Here is a 24,797-nt window from a genome sequence, read left to right as displayed (position 1 = left end):
CGTCAACTCTGTATAAATAAAGAAAGCCAAATTCATGTAACTTTAAGAAAAAATAAATTTATACTTTAAAGCTAAAACAATTGTGGCACATCTAAGTGATATATTTTTCTCTTACTTTCCTTCTTGAGCGATTCATGAATCTTGCCGTTTGCTCCCTTACAAACCATATAAGGCAAAAATACTATGTGTATGTTTTGTATTCATGTGCTCTCGAGCTGAGATGAGTACATCTCCCTAAATACTTCTATGGTTGCACACTACAATTGATTATTTTCTTTTGGTTGCATCACAGGGATTTTTAATACCAAATATGCTGAGAGTTGAGGGGACTTAAGTACATTGCTTTTATTCTTGCATGCCATTTTTGTATTCCTTTTTGGAATTTTATTTTCATCGTCCATTCTATTTTCATTGTCTTTGAGAATGGCATTGAATTAGCACAGGCTCTGACAGTGTTGTGGGGGCTTGGTTAATTTTTCCCCCTTTTTTTTTTAATTAATAATATTATATTTTTGAGTTTCCACTATGGTGCAGGAGATTGTCATTCCTAAGCAGCACAAAGAATATTACAGACTTTCAACTAATTATGCGATAATTTTTAGCCTTTAAAGGTAGGTGGAAGGAGCTGGGGTTAATAGCTGGGAAGCCCTGGCTTTCAGTGTTATTGCCAGTCTTTTTTAGGTGCTTTATCTTCCATTATTCAGTTTTGATCAGAATTTGTGTGTGATACACTCATACCCATGCTAGACATCTACAAAACAATATCCTGACTTGCTCTTAAAATGATTAAAGAAGGGCCGGTTTCTTTGCCCTGATTACCCCATCAATTACTTAGCATACTATAGTATTAGTGCAAGATTATCTTTAAAAAGCTTAATCTCCAGTCTTGAGAGTCTTATTTCATTCACAGAAACACAAGAGTATCTTGTCCTTTTCTTTGCTGTTACTAAACTGTGATTTATTTATTTACTTATTTTGCAAATACAGATTTGTAAAGTATGCGTTAAGGTCACATGTAAGAATAACGAAAGGCTGAATTAATCTTTTTATTAAGGGATTCTAAAAGTTTGTCTCTTGAAAAGCAATTAGGAAGTGTTAGCATGTGCTTGTGGATTAACTGTATGCCAGGTTAACAACTGACAAATCATCAAGACAGAAAATGACAAAACCAACGACTACAAAGTGAAATTCTATTTCTATCCCCAAAAAAGCAACAGCAAAATACAAAGCACGTACCTCAGCCAAAACCAAACACAATAACATCCTTGAAGCACTGGATCTCAAGAAGTACCTGTTCTTGTAGCTTGCTTGCTGATCTTAATTGCTAGGATGTAATTCAACAGAATTAACTTTCTGTCCTTCCATATGTGTGTGCACATGTTAACAGAATGTCAGTTTTCGTCTGTCCCCTACCTCGTACCTGCTGTGGTCACGTACTGTGTTTTTTACATGGCTCCTAGAAGGAAGCATCACTTTCGTTTTTCAGCCTCGAGGGTGTGAAGCTGTAATATCATTTCTCCGCCCGTGTCTTCTCTGCTAAAATGTCACAAAGCATCAGTTGCCACGAGCTCAATAAATAGAGAGGTGTACTATGCTGGGGGAAAGAAACACTTGGAAGTGGTTTTCTAGGTCAGTGGCACACAATGGAGTCGTTTTCTAAACTCCTGCAAAAGGTGTTTTGAGCTTTCAGGGAAGTATTCTGCTGGGGATCTTCTCTCTTGTTGGGATTCTTAAAGGTGGAAGAGGAATGAAGTTTCTGGAATCCTGTGTCGTAGATGGCCAGGAGTGAGCTGCATGCATTTTCTGCTCGTTGACTTTGACATTTTAGGGAAGCCTGATAGCCATTAGAGAAGCCTAAAGAAAGCTTAGCTATTTCAGTCAGGCTTTTCTTTGAATTCTACTGGTTAACTGCTAGGTGAGACCCTGGACTGAATAGTTCAATCCCTCTAAGAAAATGCTCTATTAAGTACCAGCAAACATGATTAGCACAGGCTAGCTTTTTTTTCTAGATACATCTTGCTGACATTTTAGGTATTTATCCTTCTTAAAATACTTTAAGGCTACACTAATTGTTGCTATATTTATAGAAAGAACAGTGTCCTGTGTTACTGCACAGTGCTCTGTTTATGTGCATGCCTTCTCTGGGAGAAAGCCTCTGGTCACTGGAGCAGTGATTTATTGTACGTCTGAAGCGAGGAGGAGCTGGCCTGAAGGCTGAGCAGGTCTGTGGTCATCACCAGCACTGGAAGACACTGTACAGACCGTGGCATCACTAATGCGGTTTGTTTCTGTTCAGTGGTAGTCCTTAAAGCAGCCTCTGAGAAACGCAGCACGGAGGAGCCAGGGCTCCATTATTGCTCGAAGGCGATCCGTGTTTTACAGAAGCAAATATATGTACAGGGTGTTTTGGAGGGTGTTCTCCTTTGCCACCTCTTGCCTGCAGGCGCGTAGCAAGCCCACCAGCAGCGGCAAGTACCCCAAGTGCTCCCTGCATACGAGGTTTCAGCCCGCTGTGTCCCGGGTGCAGGTCTGTGGCTCCGTGGCTTGGCATTTGCATTAATGACCTGGGCTTTTGCACCAGCTGTTTGCCTGCGTGTCAGCTGCTGCAGGGGTAGCCAGCAAAGATTTACAACTGCAGAGTATTGCAAGAGGAGTGACCCACTACCCAGAACGAAAAGGGTGGTAGGTCTAAGCTGTTCTAGTTGTGCACCTTGTTTTTAAAGCATGGAGGCAAGGTTCAGATCCATCTTGACCCTTTTACATTAGACTATTTTTTTCCTTCGTAAAAAAAAAAAAAAAAAGTGGCACTGTGCAGCTTTTTGGCCCATGTGTACCTGAAGCCTGTTGTTAGGTTAGGACCTTTTGATATCCATGTCAGATTAATGTCTTGTTGAGATTTTCTACTTTTTTAGGAAATTCAGCTCACCCACCGCCACCAGTGGGATTGTGTGATTTTTTTTTGATTATTATTCTTTTTTTCCCTTTTGATAACACACAAGCTAGGCTTCATTGATCTTCCATATCTTTTATTTGTGGAGATGTTCCCAAGAGTCATTGTGTAAGTTTTAATTGCTTATTTTTTGTTTACTCTTTTTTGATCACTTTAACATACATAGATGGATATGTAATATTTAAAAATAGGATAGGTTGTAATATTTTAAAGGGAATCGCCTTGAAACGTCAAATATTCATCTAATATCCTTTGGTATGTTACCACTAAAAGATGCATTTGCAACTCTGCTTTTGTAATAGAACTTTTTGGTAGCCTGTATCATCTGTAAAAATAGTACTTTTGAAATAGTTTCGTAATAAGTTCTTTGTGTGGTGATGTAAAACTCTGGAAGATACTTTCCTAATCTTATATGCCAGAGCAGAGACCTGAAACCACATCTTTGGGCTCTTGCAGCAGTAAGGAAACTCACTGAAAGCAGTGGCTGTGGGGATCTTCCAGTTAGATCAGTTGAATGGCCTTGCCCTAGCTTTATGGAATCCTCAAATAACTCTCCTGAATTCAGCTTTAAATGACATTTTGTAAGTTATAAGCGTAGTAACCTGTGGAAATAGTTCATGTTATCTTGTTTCTTGTGGAATAAAAAATACCAAATAGTATTTGTAGGGTCACGCTCATCTCAAGAAGCTTTAATTTTGAACTTTTTCCTCTCCAAGTCTGACAAGAACTATTAGAACTTGCGTGTTGCGGTTTGTTAAAACATGTAAATTTATGTTCAAAATTGTTTGTCAGTCTCTCAGAAAACTAGAAGTAATTAAATAGAAAGTTCTGCAGATTTGTGCCATTTCTGTACCCTCTCATCTCAAGATGGTGTGAGAAGCAGACAATTGTAATAACTTGCTGCTACTCCTTTCCAGCTTAATTTGATCCTGTTCCTTAATTCTGACAGATTGTTTTTAATTTTCCCATCTGTTCCATAAAAATCTCAAATGATTGACTCTTAGGGAAAAAAAATAATGTCTAATAGCTGAGCCATTTTTAATGAGTTGGTACGAGTTATTTAATGAGACATGCTGAAGAAGGCATGCCAAAGGAAAAATTGGGCCTGGGGTGGTGGCTGTGAAGAAAGGCAAAGGGCAACTGCATCCTTTAGAAGTCCCTACCATTCCCTTTAACCTTGGACTTGGACTGCTGCTGTCTCCAGTTTCAGGCAACGTACTCTGCCTTGGAATGATGGTCAATATACATATATACATATACATACATACATATATATATATATATATTCAGTAGCAGTAATTCCTTATCCCCTTTTGTGCCATGTCTACCCTCAGACAGTACTGCTCGTGCAAAAATGAATGGCCACATAAAGGGGGAAAAAAAGAAAATAATTAAAGAATAATAATTAAATTTAAAAACATTATAGACTGTAGTTTAACTTCATCTCTTCTAGCAGCCCACACTGCAGCTCCCAGATACTTTGGGGTTGTGTCAGAAAGAACCCCCATTTCTACAAAAAGAACGAATATTCACTTTCAGTGTCTCCAAAGGCTAAAACCTTTGCTTGAAAATTGCCTGCAAATGACATCTCGTGGGGCAGGAAGCCATCAATATGCCATATAGCTCTTTGAGAATAACAACCATGAATATAAACGTTAACATCTGGACTTCCCCCTTCTGTTTTGGTCTTTATATATTATTATAATAAACATTAATATTATTTTTGATAATCATCAAGTAGCAGTTACTCTGGCAGCTTGAGACTGCATTATAAAATCAAATAGTGAAAATAAATATACAGCTCTTTTACAAGGAAAGTTAAAAGTTTGACTAAACTCTGCAAATATGCTATTGTTAGTATAATCTATTGTAGAATTCGTAGAATAATGAATTAACTTTCCCATTGCATACAGTGACAAATATATAACAAATGACATAATGCTGCTATGGTAATAAGCATAATACATGCTTGTTTTTGCAGGTTTTAATGGGCTACCAACTTAGGAGGGAGACTTTTGTCTGTTTTCCTTTTTTTTTTTCTTTTTTTCTTTTTAACTAGTAAAATCAAAGTGTAATTTTACTGGAAAAAAGAGTGGGAAACTTCAGTACTTCACACTTTATGAGCATCTCTGAATACTCAGCCCATCAGGTTTCCCTATGACATTTATTTCAAACAGTCAGGAGGATGGGGGAAAGATTAAAATCTGACTTTTAAACCACAGAATGTGGTAGCAGTTAAAACTGCTTCTGATTTAAATTTGGACAAAATTGGACTTGGATAGTGTCTTTTTTAAGGCCCCAGTTCAGCAAGTGGCCACAGATAGGTGCTGCTCAGTGCTTATATGGAAGTCTGGTTGTGAATTGGGCTGGATTGTTCCTAAAATTTAGATTATCCTAATGTGGGCCTGTTAGGAGGGAAGAAAATGGTTTTAAGAAATTCTTTTCTTGTTATTGCTGTCTTGTAGCCATGTCCCTAGAGTTGGTCTGTCTTTTTTTTTTTTTTCCTGTTGGAGAGAAGAATTGATTGGCGAGTTACTTTATCTATATGGCAGGAGACAAAAGTGACTTGCTTTGGGAACATGACCCATTATCTATTCCTCTTGAAGGATTTTGGTCAAGAATCTTTTTGCATTGTGTCTCTAGTAATAAATCTTCTATGTATTTATGCAGTTAAAATGAAATTCTCAAGATGTAAGTTTGATAGTGCTGCATTAATCCTTCATAAAGCATTGATCTTTTGTTTTTTATCTTCTTCCTCAGTGTGTCAATCCTGATCTTTAATACTTCTCGGCAGTGCTTTGTAGTGGTGAAGCAGTTCCGCCCAGGTAATCCTCTTTTTTTAGATTTACTTTTGCTCTCTTGTGAAGCAAGCTTTAAGGGTTTAGCAGTTAAAAGTTGGTGCATCTGTGGTGATAAAATCTTTGTTCTATATTCTGTTCTTTGTACGATAGCCTACACTTTTCAATAGGTTGGAATTTCTAACCAAGGAAATTTCCATTACAGATGAAACGAATGATCAGGGTAGCCTCACGTTCTGCTTTCGGGCTTGTCATTGTCCTCTTTTGGATGAAATTTCAAACAGCTCTATGATGATCATGCAATAAGTTGTATTTATTTGAAGCTCCTTCTTTACTTATCTAGTATTTAGTTGGGGGCTTTTGTTCAGAATCACAATATTCCTTTTTTTTTTAATTTTTATTTTAAATTAAAGCTGTTTATGTGTTATTGTGTTTTATAAACCTGCAAATTTAAAATGATAAAAATTCAGAACTGTTTATGCTATTGTTTCACTAATACGTGGACAGTTTTGTTTTATGAGATATTATAAATTTAAGTTCATATGCTATATTTTTCGGACTTTTTATATCTTTTTTTTTTTTTAAATTCCAAGCAATATTTACTTTTTGGAAGTTAAAAATGAAATGCATATTGTTTGCATGCTAATTAAAAAATCACAAGATATTTCACTGACTGTTGCTAAGAAACCATTCCAAGACTGTTTATGATAGACTTTATTGAAAACTTTCTAGCGTGGTGTCATGCTGTCCTTGCTTACCAACAGAGCTTGATAGGCTCTGTTTTGTGCAGCAGTGTTATAATAATAGTGCGTATTCCTCACGAAGCACTGTGTTGATTATTACATGGAGAGTTTGTTTATCTGTTTATCCATAATTCAGTGCCTTTTATTTGCCAGCTGAATAAAATCGCTCATATAGCTGTTCATCAGTTTGAGGCAGTCTTAGGCAAAAGCCTACATGTATATGCATACATATATAAATGTACGTACGTAATAGCAACACAGGCAAGTCCATTATATCGTTTCCATGGAAATGTCAAATCTGCCTCAACAGACTGGATTGTTCTTGGAGTTGAACTGTTCCAGAGGCTGGAGCTGTTCAGACTCCTGGCCGTAGGGACCGGTGGTCGGTCAGACATCCCATAGCAGCCCAGTGAATGCAACAATGCCCCTCCATGACTCACATCACTATTATTACATTTCCATCAGCTGGTTATTGTCTGCCTTGGTGCCTGTTTCAGAGAGCAGAAGTGAAGGCTGAGACTTTCTCATTGCTCGCCCCTGCCAAGGTCCCACCAGGAAGGCGATAACGCAGCCCTTTTCTGGTGAGCAAACAGCTGCAGCTCAGGCACCAGGCACGTCCCCTGCACGCGTGGCGGGTGACATCTGTGCTCGCCTTTCCTGAGGGTGTGGTGTCACGGTCAGGTTTTCCCATTTAAGTCCGCGCTGCTTCTGCAGGCAGTTGTCCCGCTTCGTACGCACATTCCCACCCGGTTCCCTTTGGCGGCACCGACCCTTATGCAGCCCCAGCAGAGGTCTGATACGGCTGCAGGCAGATAAGGTGGAGGGTTAGGCAGCTTATCTGGCCGTCCTGAAAGAGCTCGTGGTAGCTTGAAGGGTGGCAGGAGCATGCAGCCTTGGTGAGACACGCAGGACTGTATTTTCCAGTGTACTGTAGACTTAGGCCACCTTGAATGGTCATAAAATTGGCATTTGGAAAGAGCATGGAGAATGGAAAGTTACACTTGTATCTCAGTAGTTTCCATGTTAGTTCCTCACTCATTACTTAGTGACCAAGGTTTCAGGCAATGCTCATTATAGCAGTTAGATGGCCGCACATTCTCAAATATAATAAAATTGTATGTTCTAGGGTAAGGCTAGCCTTAGTACCTATGGACATGTGCCCTGTTTTTTTTCACTGTAAGAATAATGACCTTTCAGTGGATTGTGATGTTTGTTTTTGCATTGACTCAGAGTAAGCAGTATCAAAGATTTGAGTCATAAGCCACGTTCTGTTTCAGGAGACACTAAACTCTGGTGTAATCAAAGAGAAATCAGAAATTTACATGGAAGCTATCACGTTCCCCAGTCAGCTAAACCCCACTAGCCCCTCCAAGTCCACACTGTTACTTTATTCTCTCTAGCAGGAGCAAACAAATCCCTGTACGGGTCATCTAAAAAGACTGCTCTGAATAGCTGTTACCATCTTATTTGACCAGTTCAGTTGAGCTGCCCTTCCTTCATCCCACATTTGCAGGAAGAAGGGCAAGTACCTCAGTTCTGCCACAGTCTCCACTCTGAGACTCCTCATAGCTGAGCTTCTCCAGGGTAATTAGTCAAGGCGCTTAATGAGCAGTAGATGGTTGAGTCCTCACTGCACTGCTGCTGGTTGCATGCATACATCTGATGACGGAGGAGGCTGCCTGGTGGTGAAGAAGTGGCTCTGTCTGACCGAAGTAGCATAAGCCATCAGAGGACGAGAGAGAGCAACCAGACACAGCACCGGTGGGTGGGCCATGGGGCTGGCAGCCGAGTCCTGGGTTCTAGTTTCTGCTGTATGAACTCTTGATGCTTTTGCAGTAAGTTGACAACCTGTGATGAGAAAGAGGAAAGTCCCAGGTTTCCACCCAAAGGGCATGCCCTAGCCAACAGACCACAGGCCGATACTTCATCCACGACTTTATGTCCCCTGGCATGTCAGCTGTGCAGTCAGTTTTCCACCTGCAGGAGAGAGATGGGGGACTCCTCTGTTCCCTAATATTAGCAGGCAACTTGGCCTTCTGGGTTTTGCTTCTATATGAGACAGAAATTGAGTCTGAACCTTTCCAGGCGTGGTGATAATGAATTCATACATGATTCTGTAGTGAACACTCTCTAATTTTTGGACTCCTTTAAAGAAGTGACGCGTACTGCTTGTTTTCTTCCTTATCTACAGAGAAAAGCTGTTAGTGTGCTTTGAGTGCTGGCATATTCCAGGGTTTTGCTCTGAGGAGGACTGCTCGACTGGGTCCTTCCAGGAATGTAACTTTGATCCACATGGAGCCCAGTTGTGCCGGGGGAGGAGGAGAATGGCAGGTGCTTGCTGGAATGACAGGATGGGTTTCAGGGATTCAGCAGCCTTGTAACAGAGAGTTACTGTAATCACAGTTTCATATTTCTGTTCCCACACTCTTACCTGCATCCTGGTTTGGTGCCTAAGTCCTCTACTGGAATGTATGCTTTGTGCCCTTCTGTATTTGCTGATAAAGGTATGTCAGTACTGACAAATCAACACAATCTTCAGAGTATTCTGCTCATCTCAGCAAGATCCCAAAGGCAGTTGTCATTTGTGATAATTGCCACAGCTTTTAAAATTTTTTGGATTAAAAACAACATTCACCTTTGAGGGATCTGCCCCTCAGACTCTGCATTGACTACTCTTTTTGTCCTCCTCTTTACTGCATTTTAAGAAGAAAATTGAGCTCTACCATGTCTTTCAGTTAAAACTGGAGGCTTTTTTCCTTAAATGCTTGCATCTCAAGGGCCTAGGCGTACCTACTACAAACAGCTTTGAAGGTCTTGAGTTCTGAACAATGCTAAATTTTTGGGCACTCTGCACTTCATGTTTCTATGTAGACTGACAGCTCCCATGAAGTGCTGGTCTTCTGTACGACCCTTCTGAGTTGTCACAAGCAGTCTCACAGAAGAAGCCTAGGCACCAATTTCTGGGATACAGAAAGTGCTTGAGAAGTTGTCACTGTGCTACTTTACTTTTACACTGTTTCTTTAGGGATCTGATTGTGTACCACAGTTTTAAGAAATAATGAGCTAAATGCAGTAACTGGAAGAACAAAAGGTTGTCCATTGAACTTGAGCTCTTTTATATGCCAGCTGTAGAAGATTTAGAAGGGGAAATAAAGGGTGAGCTCATTTGAAAACCATGTTACACATACATGAAATATGGATGTAAAATATTTTAATGGAATAAAAATTGTTTCAGATTTTAAAATAGTTTTATTCAGGGTGGTTTATGACACCCTCATGGTAACCTTTTAAGAAAAATAAGGGGGTAGACATGACATTTTAAATGGAATTATACCTGTAAATTAAAGTTACCGTGATCGGGAATTGTCAACAATGATTCTTTGTGTGTTTGCATCCAGTCCTGCAGTTCTAACTCAGGCAAAATTTCTGCTGACATCAGCGAGAGGTTTTGCTTAAAGGAGGGCTAAAATCTGGCATTTGCACTTTCTTTAGGAGTCCATTACAGTGGCAGCTGTTTGTAGATTAATTCAAGAAGTCTTTTTCAAACTCCACACAGGAATCTGTGCAAGGAACTATATGTTCAAAAGAGGATTTTTTTTTTTTTTTTCAAACAAACATACATGCTTTTCATACCCTTTCTAAATAACAGCTGAGTTGACAGGCTGAAAGACTCATCATTGTGCACATGGTACATAATGTACAACCCAACTTTCCTGCAAAATAATTGCATAGTTTAAATTAAATCCTGATATCCACATTGCCCAACAAGTGGAAGCTGTTAGGAGCTTCTGGGATGTAGACTTCTTGGATGAACTAACTTCCTATTTTTATTTTTTATTTTTTAAAGGTGTGCATGAACTCATTCCAAATGATATAAGCACAAATAGAGCTCAAAGAATAAATTTACAGAAGTGGCAAAAGAACTTTTATTCTCTAAAGTTTTCAGTCCGTTTTCAGAGTGTGATAATTTTAATAGATAATACTACTGAATACTTGCTGCTCTCAATGCTCTGATGGCTGTAAATTCCCAGGCAAAATTCATATGTTATATATTTTTTCCATTTAATATGAATAAACTCAAAAAACATTTCTTTTCCTTTTTTTTTTTTTTTAAGCTGTTTACATGTGCGAACTAGAAAGACATCGTCCTCAACTCTTTGAGAACCAGGACAAGGAGAGTTTATCTCGTGTAGAGGATCCCTTACCTGCTGTGGTAGGAGTGACATATGAACTCTGTGCTGGCATTGTAGACAAGCCAGACCTTTCTTTAGAAGAAATTGCATGCGAGGAGATCTTAGAAGAGTGTGGCTATCGTGTTCCTGTTACAAACCTAAGGAAGATCACTTCTTACAGGTAAGTAAAAACACTGCATTTTTTGTGTGTCACAGATTTCTGAAGTGAACGTGAATTAATGTTCTAAGCAGTGTGTTGGAGAAACATGGACATCTGAAAGTATGTGTAAGGTGTAATTTTCAGCAAGCAAAAGGAGCATTTATTAAGAATTTAGGAATGAAAAACTGATAATTACAGGATGGAATTCCAAGTGAGAATTCAACTATTGCTAGAACTGGAAAAAAAGTAGCATTGGGCTCTTAAGAGCAGTTTGTTACAGCACTAGAAAACTGCCTGGCTTTTCTGTGCCAGGCTTGTTCCACCTCTGATTCTTACTGTTCTGGTATAAGTTGCTCGTGATGGGCTTTTACATTCTATTAATATGAAATATAAGAGCTTGTGCCATTTGGTCTCTTCATATATTTAGGGCATAATTAATGCTTCTTTTAATTGAATGGTAATTAATATTATATATTTTGCTGATTTGACTGTGGAGTTTTCTACATAACATTTGCTGCAGTATTTTAAGTAGCTATTGAAATAGATTCTAACGTGTTTTAAAATCTATATTAAGAGTAAGAGGAAAATTACAAAACTATGAGTTCCTTAAAAAAAGGAAAGAAAAGAAAAAAAAGCTCAGGAGAAACTTTGCATGCAGCTTTAATCCCATTTTATCTCCTTCCCAGCTTTTAGTATCGCTATCAAAAATATATGTATCTTTGTATTTTACAGAGAAAGCAGCAGGTTTTTTACTTTCTTCATTTTGCTTGACATCTCCATTGAAGTAGGCCTTGTCATTGGTTTTTAATTTGGGAATTGAATACAAATCCACAGCTGTCAATCCTGACAAATGTTATTTCCTGCTGGATTAACAAGCAGTGCTTCTGTTGAGGGGAGGGGTGAATCACAGGAGCTGTCTCTTACAACTCCTTGAAACTAGATTGAGGGTTTGTTCTGCTGAAAGAAAAAGTGCCTTCCAGATTTCTGAGAAAAAGCTGTCTGTAGCATAGGTGTAGCATAGGCTGGGTGACACTGATGGGCTGTAGCATACAGATATATACACATAGCCACAAAATAGGAAGAGTAGAATATAATTTCTGTAGCTGTCAGTATAGAAGTTTGACTCAACAGTAATGATTCTCAGCTTGCTAAAATAGCACACATTTTTGGTTGATAAACGTTTTTTTTTATTTTATAAGTTGATTTTTTTTTTTTAATTGCACTGAGACTTACAAAGAGAGCATACAACTGGAGTTTTCTCTGTTGAGACCCACGCAAAGGATGCTTAATATGTTAATCCCCCAGTCCTGCTTTGTCTATGTGGGCACAGCTTTCTGCCCATGGAGATCCATGCTGAAGTCAAAAGGCCCTGTTTAGTATTTACTTTTTCAGATTAATGTGAAAGGTTGAAGCATCAAAGATGAATTTTTTACAGTTTCTTTATTGGACTTACTAAATTCTGTATTAAAATTTTATTCTAAATGTTATGGTCTTGCTATTAGCAATATCCTGTTACTCTTCCTTCAGCCAAAGTCTGGCATATCTGTTTGATACTTCTATTTGATGCAAAGACAGGAAATAATTGGTCCCCCTAGGCTCTGCTGAGGACATTTTTTTCCATAATGGCTATGGTACATATAAGAATTTCAGAGCTTTTTCTAAGTGTAACAGGTTTTTCCAAATGGTTTACGCTGTTTCATGCTGTGAGTGTCAATGCAAAGACATTGACATAAAGTGACATTAGTGCACCATGCATGTCATCAATAGTTAAAATGCATCATGCAATTCTTCTATTTTTATCTGTTATCCCAGTGATCTGTGTAATAGTAGCTCTATATTATTAATTGTTCCATTGCAGCAGGTCAGAGAAAAGCCTTAGGAAATGCAATTGGAAGGAATTTTGGGAGGATCTCGTCTAGACTGCTCCTCTTCCAAAGATCAGGGTTTAAATAATTTCTGACAAATGTGCATCTGTGCTTTCCGTAAAATCTAATCATTTCATAGCCTCTGCAAGCATTCTGTTCGAAGTGGCTAACTGTCCCTACCATAAGCAGGTTTTTCTGCATATCTTGTCTGAATTTCCTGTTCTTCATTTCAAGTCTGTGATTTATTACCCTGTTCCCAGTGGATGCAAAGTACTTCTGCACCTTCCATGCATTTCTTTGAACAGGTCTCCTCTTGATTTTATTTTTGTCTATAAAAAGCTATCTTAGTTGATTTAAGCTTCTCTATAGACTATGTTTTTTTGATGTCTGATCATTCCTTCTGCTGTCCTCTGCCTTCTCTCCATCTGGTCTGCATCTTTCTTAAGAACATAGTGCCCAAAGTGGAGCACAGTATTTTAATAGAGGCTATACCAGTTTCAGATTGAGTGCAGTCATTATTTCCCTAATCTTACAGATGATTTTGTTTATATGCTGTAGTAAGATGTCTTTTGCAGTTGCATTATGTTGTTGACTTTGGTCCATGAGGCCTCTCTTATCTCAAACTATTTCCTGCAGAAGTACTGGACTGTCATTCTTTGAATGCAGGCCTGTCTGTCTGTGTGCTTTTGTTACTCCTGCCTACACACGAGACCTTTAACTTGTTTTCACTGAATTGCATCCCATTTTTTCAGACCAATTCTCCAAGTTGTTGGGATGATTTTGAATTTCAGTACTCATCTCTAGCTTCTCATAAATAATCCATCCCAGCTTTGCTACCTGCAGTCACTCTTTCAACATGCAAGTCCTAAAACAAAATATTGAATTATATTGAATTAGTGCACAGTGGAATTCGTTTTGGTGCGTGTTTCCAATTCGACAGTGATACCCACTCCGTGAGTACCATTTTCATTCTAGATTTGCACCAATTTCACAGTTTCTTCAATTTCTAACTATATCATGATTTCCTAGCTCCTTAATGAAACAGTCACATTAGACAGAATCCAAAGCCTTAAGAAATTGAAGTTATATTGTTTGTGTTGCTAATCCTACCCACAAGAGCCGTTATCCTATTGTAGCTGGAATTTTTTGACTGCACATCATATATTCTATACAAATCTGTTAGCTGTTCTTTTCTTGATGCAAAAAGTGCCCCATTAAAAATATTGATTAAAATATAATGCAGAATTACCGAGTTAAGTCTATTAGATTTTTGTAGATGAAAGCTGAGAATTGCATGCAGTGAGAAGGCTTTCGTACAAGCAGGAGCTTCTGTGATACATCCTTCGGTCTGAAAGCAAGGAGTTGACCTGTATGCCTAATGACACCCATTTCTAGAATCATGGTAATGAGAAGGAAATTGCCTGACTTGAATAAAAGCAGACCTGGCAGAAGGATATGGAAAGCAGACGACACAACAAATGTAAAGGGAGAAGCAGTTTTGGCCAGAAGAGTAAATACAGTTTTGTGGCTAATGGATTGAGAAGGGGAGGGACATGGACAGTGCATAGGAAGAACTTAGACTGGGGGAAAAATGGAATAGTTTCTCAATTATAAATGAGAAGAAGAGATGAAGCAACAATGCAGGGAAAGAACATGGACTGAAAAGTAAATGGACTCAGGAAAAGTACATTCGTTGTGGTGGAGAGGAATTCTTTTAAAGAAATGCGGACAGTTCCTAAACTTGAAGCAGAACTCCTCTCTGTTCTCAAGAATTGGGTGCAGTAAAGACTGAAGGTAATCTGAAAATAGCATTTTCTTCATATTTGTTACCAGGGTCTGCAGCAGTGTTTTTAGAGGATTTATTATTATTATTATTAAAGTGTCTCAGCTAACTGGAAAAGTTAACTTCTATACTGCTACAGGTATTTCAAAAGCATTAACAAATGAGCCGTTGGACTCCATTTTTAAGCTCTGTCAAAGCTCCTGTGACATGATACTAATCAGATAGAAGTCAGGCACCGAATTAAGCAGATCTCCAACATAATTACCTTGAACGATCCACAGAGTAGCTAGAGTCGGTGAGAAAGCCAGGAATTGAGAATGCACGCTATTTGAGCAAGAGTCTTTGGAACAAATTGTTCCAGCAACAAGGAGACAGCATGCTGTGGCTGAACGAAGGAGACTGAACTGGAGGCAGAGCATGAGAAAGACAAATATATTAAGAGGGGCCTGATTACAGGAGATCAGAGGACTCACATTTTTGAAAATCAGAAATATCTGATCCTATGATAGAGTTATGCCAGCCAGAAACTGGATTTGAGTGTACGTGGTTCACCTGTGTAGATGGAGGCAGGAATCATTCTGAAAAATACATTATAGTTTTCACCCTTGTGATGAGTTTTCTCTTCTCAGCATGGCTGCAAAAATTGCTACTTTTGTGACTGGCACAAAGTGAGTAGCCTCATTTTGCAATTAGAGTAATTTTTTTTTCTATTCTGTCAGCAACTAATCAACTTTTGGAGACTTCATTTTCCATCGTGATAGTTTTGACACTTAGGGTTGTGTTGAGTTCTAGTCAGCTATGTGTATGGCTTCAAGTCAAAAATTGAATGGATGGTAGGTGTAACTGTAAACTGGGACTTCTTGAAAATGGTTGTCAGTGAAATTGTTCATTTTTAAAAGCTCTAAAATGAACCTGTGAGCTTTCATCCGGTTTTGGTTTCTTAAATGCACAAACTTGAAAGTGAACTAGCTTTACTCGTATATCAGATAAAACAAATTTTCTTTCTGTCATCGTATCCCAGCAGTTTTTGATTTGAATCCCATGTGGATTTTAGCTTTGAGTTAGTTTCTTATGTTGAAATATTTCCAGCTATCTTCCTTGGGACTTGTTTCATTACAAGACAGGGACAGAGAAATATGTTGTTGTTATTACTAAATATGTTGTTATAATAATTGTCATTGATACTTACAGTATTTTCTTCTAGTTCTCAAAATGTTTGGTCATCTTGAGGAGTATTTATAAAATGATTTGGACTTCGATAATATGTTAGAGCGTCAGGAAAAAGGTTACTTAGAGGCTCTGGTTTATCTTTCTTTCCTCTTCATCCCATCTTCATTTTCTCTCACTGGTTGTACAAAACTCTTGGATATGAATTTGATATAATAGGATCTGCAGGTTCCCAACCCTGCTGTAAAAAATTCAGATGGATTAGTTTAAGGGCCTACCTATATTAACATAGGTACTTTAATCTTCCTACATTTGAATTTTTTCCAAAAGTATACAACAAAGGAGGGCATTCACAGAATTAATATTGGATGTTCCAATTACCGTGCTACGGCTATTAGTCCCTGTGCAATGAGGTAAAAATGGTTTGTATTCACAGGTTATTATGTAGAAAGAATAACGGCCTTCAAAATGCTGGAGTGCATTATAATTAGAAAGATCACCTGCTAGTACACCTGTTGGGTGATGGCATAATGTAATATAATTTTATGTTAATTACTTCCCTGCTTTTTTCCTGCACCTGCTGCTTATAATGTCAGAACTGTACAAAGGTCCTAAGAAGTGACAATAGGAGCTGCATGTCACCGTTCATCAGTTTACATGGGGCATGCCTAAATAGATCTTGATCAGAGATTTGTGTCACATTTATATGTAAACTTGAACTATGAATTCACAATATATCCACATACTGCATCCAAATGGTTAACATTTTATAAATAGATATATTGCATTAAGGGTTTTCACATTTACTATGTTAGATTAAAACCCAAAAATGTATTTCTTTGTTAACAGGAGCACATAAAAGTAGTTTTATATAATTTATTAAATATTAAGAGATGCGAGATTTAACTTTTAATTACTGTCTGTCAGAAATCTGACTTTAACTAATACATCTTCCCAATTACAAGTTAGTTTATTTGTTCCCCACCTTTCAGCAGAGGAGCACAGTATGAATCCTGTTTATTTTGTCATAGATGTTTGTCTGTTCCTTCAAATTAAAATATTGAATGTAAAAATTGATTTGCATAGATGAGTACCTGGACATGAGAAAAGGGGAAGTTAAACTTGAGTACACACTTTGAATTTTGACCCTGCTTACAAATGTGCATGTGTGTACAGAAGAATTTCAAGCTGAAACTCTGTTAATGAGCACAGGCACTCATAGGAGGTAGACTCAATCTCTTGTAGCTTGTGAGAACTACTAAACATTTTTTTAAAGCACTATGATTCTGCCACCCAACTGTAATCAAAATATATATTTTATGCTTATGATCTTAGACTTGAGGAATGAAAAGTCCTGTTTTGTGAGCTCCGTTTCAGGTGCTGCATATTTCCTCATATATTTGATGAAAGGGAAGAGCTAAACAAAGACTTTGTGATAGCTGCTATTGCTGTGCTTCAAAGACAGATTGCAGTGACAATCTGTCTCTTGTGTTTCCCTGGTCTAAGAGGGAAGTAGAGATAAAACACCCTCCTTACAGCCTCGTCCTGCCAGCCAGTCCCACCCCTGGGCAGGAGGTGAGGAAAAAGCACTTTGCATAAACTGCATCTCTGCTGTGCTGTTGCCTACAAGTGCGTTGCCCACAGGTTCGAAAGCATGGTTTGATCCCAGTATTGGGGCATTTTATTAAAGTGAAATGTGGGACAGCAGCATACAGTCTGGTTTTGATGCATTAAACTTAAATTGAAGTTACTCTTGTGATGAAAACCATATGGCTTCGGTATCCTCAGTTTGATATGCTTACATTCTTAGACTTGCTGCTGTCAAAGGTAGTAGAGGTTTCTTACCATCTCTGAAGCAACGCTTAAAGTTTATTACTAAAGATTTTGATTTTAAGTCTATCTGTCGAAGTTACAGGGTTTGTGAGCTTAAGCCCTAATGATTTGACAAAGAGTCTCTGTCAGCCACGTAGCTGTTAATTGCAATAACTATGAACTTCTCAGAGTATCTTCATGAGAAAGGGACGAGTAAATCAGAGCTGTGTTTTGTATAGATCATTTGCATTTGTCCCACAGTGGTAAATGAGAGGCAGGCACATCAAAATACATCTGGAACAGTGAGCTGAGTCAAGCCAGGTGGAGTAGGTCTGGGTCAGTACGAGCCATGCCATGCCTGATCCGGGCAGCTCGGTGCAAAGCCTGCAGAGTGAGACTGAAGCTTGAAGTCCTGCTGTGGGGCAGTGCAGCGAGTTCAGACCCCGCTTGCCCTCCCCCAGAGCAGGTCCCCCTTGTGCTGGAAGGGGGGACACCTTTGTCAGGGGGTGGTTTTCCCAGGGTGAAACTCATCACTTGTGGTCCGTGTGTGCTGACCCCTGTGATTTTCACAGATGCAAAGCTAATGAATATAGTTGTAATCTGTTAATAGGTGACTCATTTTAGACCAAAAGCATTTTATTTGTAGTGTGAAATACTAGGGAAAAGAAAAACATATGTCACAGACTCAGGATAGAGGAAGGTAGCAGTAAGCAGAAGTAATAAAACCATGAATAAAGGCACATCAATGTTCCTTAAACAAAGGGCTCAGAAAGTGCAAATAATTGTGCAAAAGCGTAGGAAGTTTCTCGTGACAGATAAACCTGAAAGCATACTGAAAACATAATTGTAGCCTGTTGCCTCTTTAGCAGGTAGACTCGCTTTTTCTCACTCCCCTCTCTTCCTCCCTCTGCTGAAATGTATACACATTTTCAAAAGTATATTTTAAATCACGTTATTACTTCATCCAGATGGAGACTCAGATTGGTTTCAAAGCAACAGACCTGCTAACTTTTCATTTCTATAAAAAACAAAGGTACTAAGACAAATGGATTGGCAATAGCACTGGGGTTTGGTTTTTGTTGTTGTTGTTTTTGACAATTTTCTAAGGACAGGCAGAATCTAGAAATATCTAAGAGTCTGGAAATGTGAAAGACAGTAGTAGGCAATATTGGAGAACGTTTAATTTAGTAAAGGGCATTCCGTGTGGGTCCGTGCAAAAAGTAGCAGAGTAAGCCAGAGTATTTCGATTAAGAAATATTAAATAGAAAAGTTTTTTTTTTTTTAATGCATTACAGGATGTTCCTGTGTCAACCTATTACTGAAGAGGTTGAAATAGTCGTGTAGTTAGACAACAAATGCAGTGAATATGTGCATAAATAAGGTAACACACCAGTCTCCAAAGTTACCGATCTAAATAGTGAGGGGATTATAAGTAGTCTTAAAAATGTCAAGTGTGCTGTTCTGGGGCAAAAGTAGAATAGAATAGCATGAATATTAATATCAGCACTTTTTGATTTTATCCAAAGCTCATTTGGAAGTTCTTACTAGCCTCTAATGCATAACACACAGCAAAGTTGTGCCAGAAGAAGGTAGGTAATCAAATAAGAAAGGATGAACATGCGGCTGTGTCCTGTCTTGATTATGTATTATTGCAAATTTTTCATTGATTTCCATGGCAAATGATATGCCAGCATACATGGAGAAACCCCACTTGAACCGGCCCTAACTCTGGGCATCGTAACAAAGAAAGACTTTGATGTCCAGTGCTTTCATCTTTAAAGTGTGTTCAGTATAGTAGCCACTCTTGGTGTGTTCATAAGAAAAGCAATGCTGATTTATGATAAGTGTATGAGTAAATAACACTATGAAATAACAGCATATTGAAATCGCTCAGTGCTGGCTGAGCTACAGTGACAAGAAACTGAATCTTAAGCTATAGCCACACAGCAAGCATTTTTCTTTTAGTTTAAAGAAAACGTGTGTGGAAAGTGAACTCCTGTGATTTCCACAGCTGCAGCTATTTGGTAAGTAAATGGTCACAGGTGGTATAGCAGGAGATTTATACTGTAAATACTCAAGCTAAAAAGTCCTTATAGAAGGGCTTCTTAAATAAAGTCTATGTTTTTTGTATATAACCTTTGCATAATATCAAGTGGACATGGGTATAAGTCCATTTAAGAGCATCTTCGTTCTCCAGGTGGGGCACCCCAGATGAAGTTCAGATTTGATACTTACCAGAAATAATGTAACATTAAATATATTGTGCATAGTCCTGTCCTTTCTTACAGTACCTGTAGAGACGAGCAAGCTGCATTCTCTGTGTTGGAAATTTTGCAGTATAAATTAACGTTTGCTGTTTATTTCTTAGTATCAGTTACCCAAGAACAATTGCTGAACCCCAGGCTTCCTATGTTTATTTTATTACTAAAAATGCAATTCTTGCAGAAACAATAGAAGAAAAAGTATTGCTGTATAGAAAGGAAAGCAGATCTGGCTCTCCAGTTGATTAAGAAAAATAAAATCCTGTCTGCCTTCTCACACAAGAAAAGAAGGAAAAGAGCCAAAAAGTGAACAAACACTGTACTATTTCATCAAAATATGTACTGTCAGTGAGGCACCTTGCATGGGCAGAACTCCAGAAGTGAGGAATGGGCAGCACATGGTTCAGTGGCAGATAACAAGGTGAATAAACTGGGGTGGACCGCTTACTGAATGACCAGAGCGTAAATGGCCAGCAGTGATGGGTTCTACAAGGGATTGGTCTGCTCTTCATCGGTATTTCCAGTGTTGCTCTTTAACATTATATATCATTGCTTGATAATACTGAGAAAATGCATTGCATTTTACCTCATGTAAATTGTCAGCATTCTTAGCAAATTGAGAGACAAATGATGACCTTCTGGTATAGAGTGGTTTATGTTGGATTAGCTGGGAGACTTAGTTGACTGATGATTGGGTAAGCGCGGATGCACACTCTAGGACCATAACACTGCTACAAATCTTAGAATCCTCTGTGTCTGTAATAATTTAGAGGCTAATTTTTCAGCTTTCTCTGACTTCAGTGAACTTTGGATCCATCTTCAATATGAAAAGTCACTTGTAATCATACAAAATGAAGAAGTTGCAATTACAAAACGAGGGTTTTTTTGAAGGACTAAATGAGTGGGTTATGTACTCATCCCTTATTTAAAATATCTAAATGAATTTGTCCTAAGGAAATAGAGGATTAACAAATAAGAAGTATAATGCACAGCAAGTGGCCTAACTGAAGAAAGACTACATAATATAAAATAACTAAATCCACTGTAATAAATTTAGCAGGGAGACTGAATTATTTCAGATACATGCGTGCTTATGGTGGTCCATTTGGGTCAAGGCTAAAGTTCAGGAAGGATAGAGAAAGACTCTCAGGCTGCCTTTCTATTCTTGCATCTATCCATTCCACGAGTAGAGGACTCCAGCTGTGAATGGACGTAATCTTCTTAAGTAAAAACTCTAAATATTTGTGTAACAACAAGTAAACGAATGTAGCATAATAGCATCCAGATACACTGAGGAGCTTAATTCTGTTGTTCGTAGATCTCTGTGGGTCATGGCACAGTCCTGTTCTCACCAAGATCAACTGAAGAAAAACTTCTGTTGACTTCAGTATACGTAGAACAACTGTTCGTCAATTTCAAAAAAAGTTTATCATCTTCCCTCAAGCTAACATTTTCCCAAAGTTGCAGAATATATTTGAAGACAGAAGCATTTCACATGCAGCTGTGTTCAAAAGTGTTGATACTTCAGCATGAAAGTTGCAATCAATTACATTAACAGAGGGTAAGGACGTATTTTGGCATTGCTTAGGGACGCAAGTTAAGGATCCAGGTTTCCAGGTACCTAGCTCTACCATATTTTTATCTAAAACTAAGTTTCCTCTCTGCTTTTTTCCAGGTCTGGAGTTGGTGTGACAGGTTCTAGGCAGACGTTATTTTACGCAGAAGTAACAGACCAGATGAGAACTGCTGAAGGAGGTGGCCAGCCTGAGGAAGGAGAGCTGATTGAAGTTGTAGAAATACCTTTAGAAGACTCCATGAAGTTTGCTTATGATGAGACTTTCCCGAAGACGATGGGCGTCATCTTCAGCTTCATGTGGTTCCAAACCAACATAGCACCCAAGCTGCCAAAAAAATAAGATCAAAGCACTGTGACTTTCAGAGAAGCTTTCTTGCTGGTTGTGGGTACAAAAAACTGCAAATCTGCCTGCCTTGATCAACTCAACTCACCACAGAGTTCTCAAATCTTTCTCAAAATAAATTTGGAAGTGAAATCTGAAGTAAAATCCTCACCCAATTTCCATCATTAGCAGAACAGTAATGGGTGTCTCTGAGACCACGGTTTGTCTCTGAGAGGCAAATGTTGATTCTCACTCAAAAGCTAATAAATGTGCCCTCTTCTCTTTTTTTATGGCAATGCTCTACCACTATTTTGAAGAGATACTCAGGGCCTCAGTGCAGCTGCTGTTCCAGCCTTTTGCTGTTGTCTGTAGGGTCTGGTAGCTGTGTATTCACTCTAGTTCTCATAGATGTTTCCCCTAATTTTTTTTTTTTGGGGGGGGGGGGGAAGGAAGCAAACTTAGTTACAGATATCCTAACTATGTTGTTGAGCTCTGCACAGCTTCCAGGGAGCAGCTTTCTCTGTGATGTGTAGCTCCCGTACCAGAGAGAAAACATTTGCATTTCTGAACATGCAAACCTTTATTTCATAAGCAAACATGTCTGTAAATCCTTCTGCTAATGTGTCATTCAGACTATAGACCAGCTGTATGGCTATGTACTTCCGTTTGCGCCCGCTAGAATGCTGAGCAGCCGGGATGGGGATGAATGGTGGGGGCTCCGACTGGAACACATGCTTGTTTGTTTGTTGTATGGATAATAGTTGCTTAATTAGATCAAACTTTGTCATCTAGAGCAGGACTTGAGAGGCCAAATTCTTTTCATTTGACTCCAAGGTGACTAATGCAAGTGATTTCTCGGAGGTGTTCTGTGGTCTCGGATTCCTTATCGCCAAAATGGGAAGAATGAGACTTACCTCTTAGATAGCGCTCCTTGAAATCCAACCATCGGAAGTGCTTTAATGAGAGGCTTTATCATCATTTGTGCAGTTTACATCGAAGGCCGTGCATCCTGCACAGACACACTGAGCAACGCAATTTGATTTAATAAAGTGGTCTAATTGGAACGTATATTATTCTATCAGCATGGTTTAGATGTGGACTATTTGTCATGTGAAAAACTGTTAATAGCATGAATGAGAGAGAATCAAGTCTGGACATTTAATTATGCAGTTGTTTATGCAATTCATTGAATTAATGTTAATTAAGATGACTACATTATCTGTGCTTGTAGGACTACAAGGTATTTTTAGATGCCGAGTACCAAGAATGTGCAAACTTTCACATAGCGGCTGGGATAAATGCAGTGCGGATCAGCTGGAAGCAATCATGTCTGCCAGGTGATTTGAAAATGCTGCGGATCTAAAAAGGTGTTTAAGAAACAAATGCATAAATAAAAAGCCTTTAAAACTGGTACTTGCTTGTTCTGCTGAGAGGGAGGAAAGCTCATGGGAGAGTCACTGGAGAAGGAGTAGTCGCAGTCTGTGGCAGTCAGACACCTCTGTGAGAGTGCAGACACATCGCATAGAGCTGTGCCTGGTCCGCAGAGCTGATGGCCGAGTTGTGAAAAGTAAATAAATCTCATCTGTCTGATGTATCTACAGTATAAGGTGTTTCAGGGTGGGGTCTGCAATGCTTTGCATCCTTACAGGGTTTAGTACCATGTGTCCCAATTGCTGCTGAGGCATTTAAAAGCTTGTAGAATATGGATAATAAATAATGTCTTGCCTCCCAAGTGTGTGTATGTTGGGACAGGAGTGAGGACGCTGCTGGATTTGCCCAAATCTGGCCCAAACTGCTGCTGCTGGGCAGCAGAAGGCTGTTGCCCATCACCAGAGCAGTCCGTCCCTCCCCTGGATGCAGCCATCAGAGAGAAGCAACGCGATGTGATGCACAAAGAGAACGGTTGTGCCTGGTGTTGGGCTGCGCAGTATCAAATACAAAAGTATCGCCATCCTTTTCCTTCCTCCCTGTCAATTTTGTTGGTGATTTTTGTAAGTAATTAGGAAGGTTTGAAAATGCAGGAGAAAGGGTTTGAACTTTTTTCCAAATGGAAGATGATTCATATATATAAAAATACAACCAGGGCAATTCAGATACCACTTCTCTCATCAGGGCTCATTTCAGAGATCATAATTAGAGCAAATCTGATATACATCAGCCAAGCCCAGGCAGGAGAAAAGTGCTTCTAATGGAATCTTGAAATCATGTCTGCATTTTAGATACATCCTCCAGACGTGCCACCACACATATATATGGCCATGGAGCGCCTGCAGTTTGGAATAAAACAGAGTCCCCATTTCACAGGATGGCTGAGGTCAGAAGAGACGTCTGAAGGGCACCTGGTCCAGCCCCCTGCTTGAGCAGGGTCTCCTAGCACAGGGTTGTGCCCAGGTGGCTTTTAAATATCTCCAGGGAATGAGACTCCATAACCTCTCTGGGCATCCTGCACCAGTACTCAGTCATCCTTGCAGTAAATAAATGTTTTCTTGTGTTCAGATGGAGCCTCCCATGTTCTGATTTGTGCCCATTGCCTCTCGTCCTACCGCTGGGCAACGCTGAGAAGAGTCCGGCCCTACCCTGTTGACACCCTCCCTTCAGAAACGTGCACATTGATCAGATCCCCCCTCAGCCTTCAGGGCTGAGCAGGGCAGCCCCCTCATCCTTTCCTCACTTGCTGGTTATGAAAAGTGTGCAAAAGTCACAACTGATCTCATCCACCCTTCCCCATGAGGTCAGCATCTTCCTTCTACTGAGCAGCATCGATCGGTCCGCATTTAGAAAACAAGTCTTAGCATCTCTTTAATCTTTTTGATATGGCTTTGGGATATAGAGATAATCTAATGAAATTATGAATCAGGCTTCTAATGAAGCCTGAAATTATAAAATTGGGATGTAAAGTCGCTGTCAGGCTCGCTATGAGATGGCAGAAAAGACATCACCAGCACCTCGCAGGTACACAGATGACGTTTATTTTTGTTCTTTATTAGGATGGTTGTAAAATAATTAATTACAAGCCCCGAGCTACTGCTCCGAGTAGTGATACGATAAAAATGCCTTCTCTAAAGGGCTGACAGATGAACCACTGGGGCTGTGGGGAGGGGGTGCCCCAGCCACGGGGATGCTCCTACCGCGGCCCCGCTCCCCAGGCAGGCGGCCGCTCGCCTTTTCGCCCGCTGCCTCATTACCAT

General features: G+C 39.2%; 1 protein-coding gene across 9 annotated transcripts in view; it reads left to right on the top strand.

Moving 5' to 3' along the window:
* Window positions 1-23,022, top strand: part of NUDT14 (nudix hydrolase 14) — a 60,160-nt gene extending 37,138 nt beyond the window's left edge. For all 9 annotated transcript variants that reach the window (XM_083836566.1, XM_083836570.1, XM_083836572.1 and 6 more), the window contains exons 3-5: window positions 5,711-5,775; window positions 10,607-10,844; window positions 21,387-23,022. In XM_083836566.1, the coding sequence (XP_083692692.1) occupies window positions 5,711-5,775; window positions 10,607-10,844; window positions 21,387-21,627 (544 nt within the window). In that variant the 3' untranslated portion in view covers window positions 21,628-23,022. The remainder of the gene's footprint in view (window positions 1-5,710; window positions 5,776-10,606; window positions 10,845-21,386) is intronic.
* Window positions 23,023-24,797: the final 1,775 nt, after the last annotated feature.

The sequence above is a fragment of the Anser anser genome (assembly GCF_964211835.1).
Source record: "Anser anser genome assembly, chromosome: 5".
Taxonomy (NCBI): Eukaryota; Metazoa; Chordata; class Aves; order Anseriformes; family Anatidae; genus Anser; species Anser anser.
This window is presented reverse-complemented; position numbering and strand designations above follow the sequence as displayed.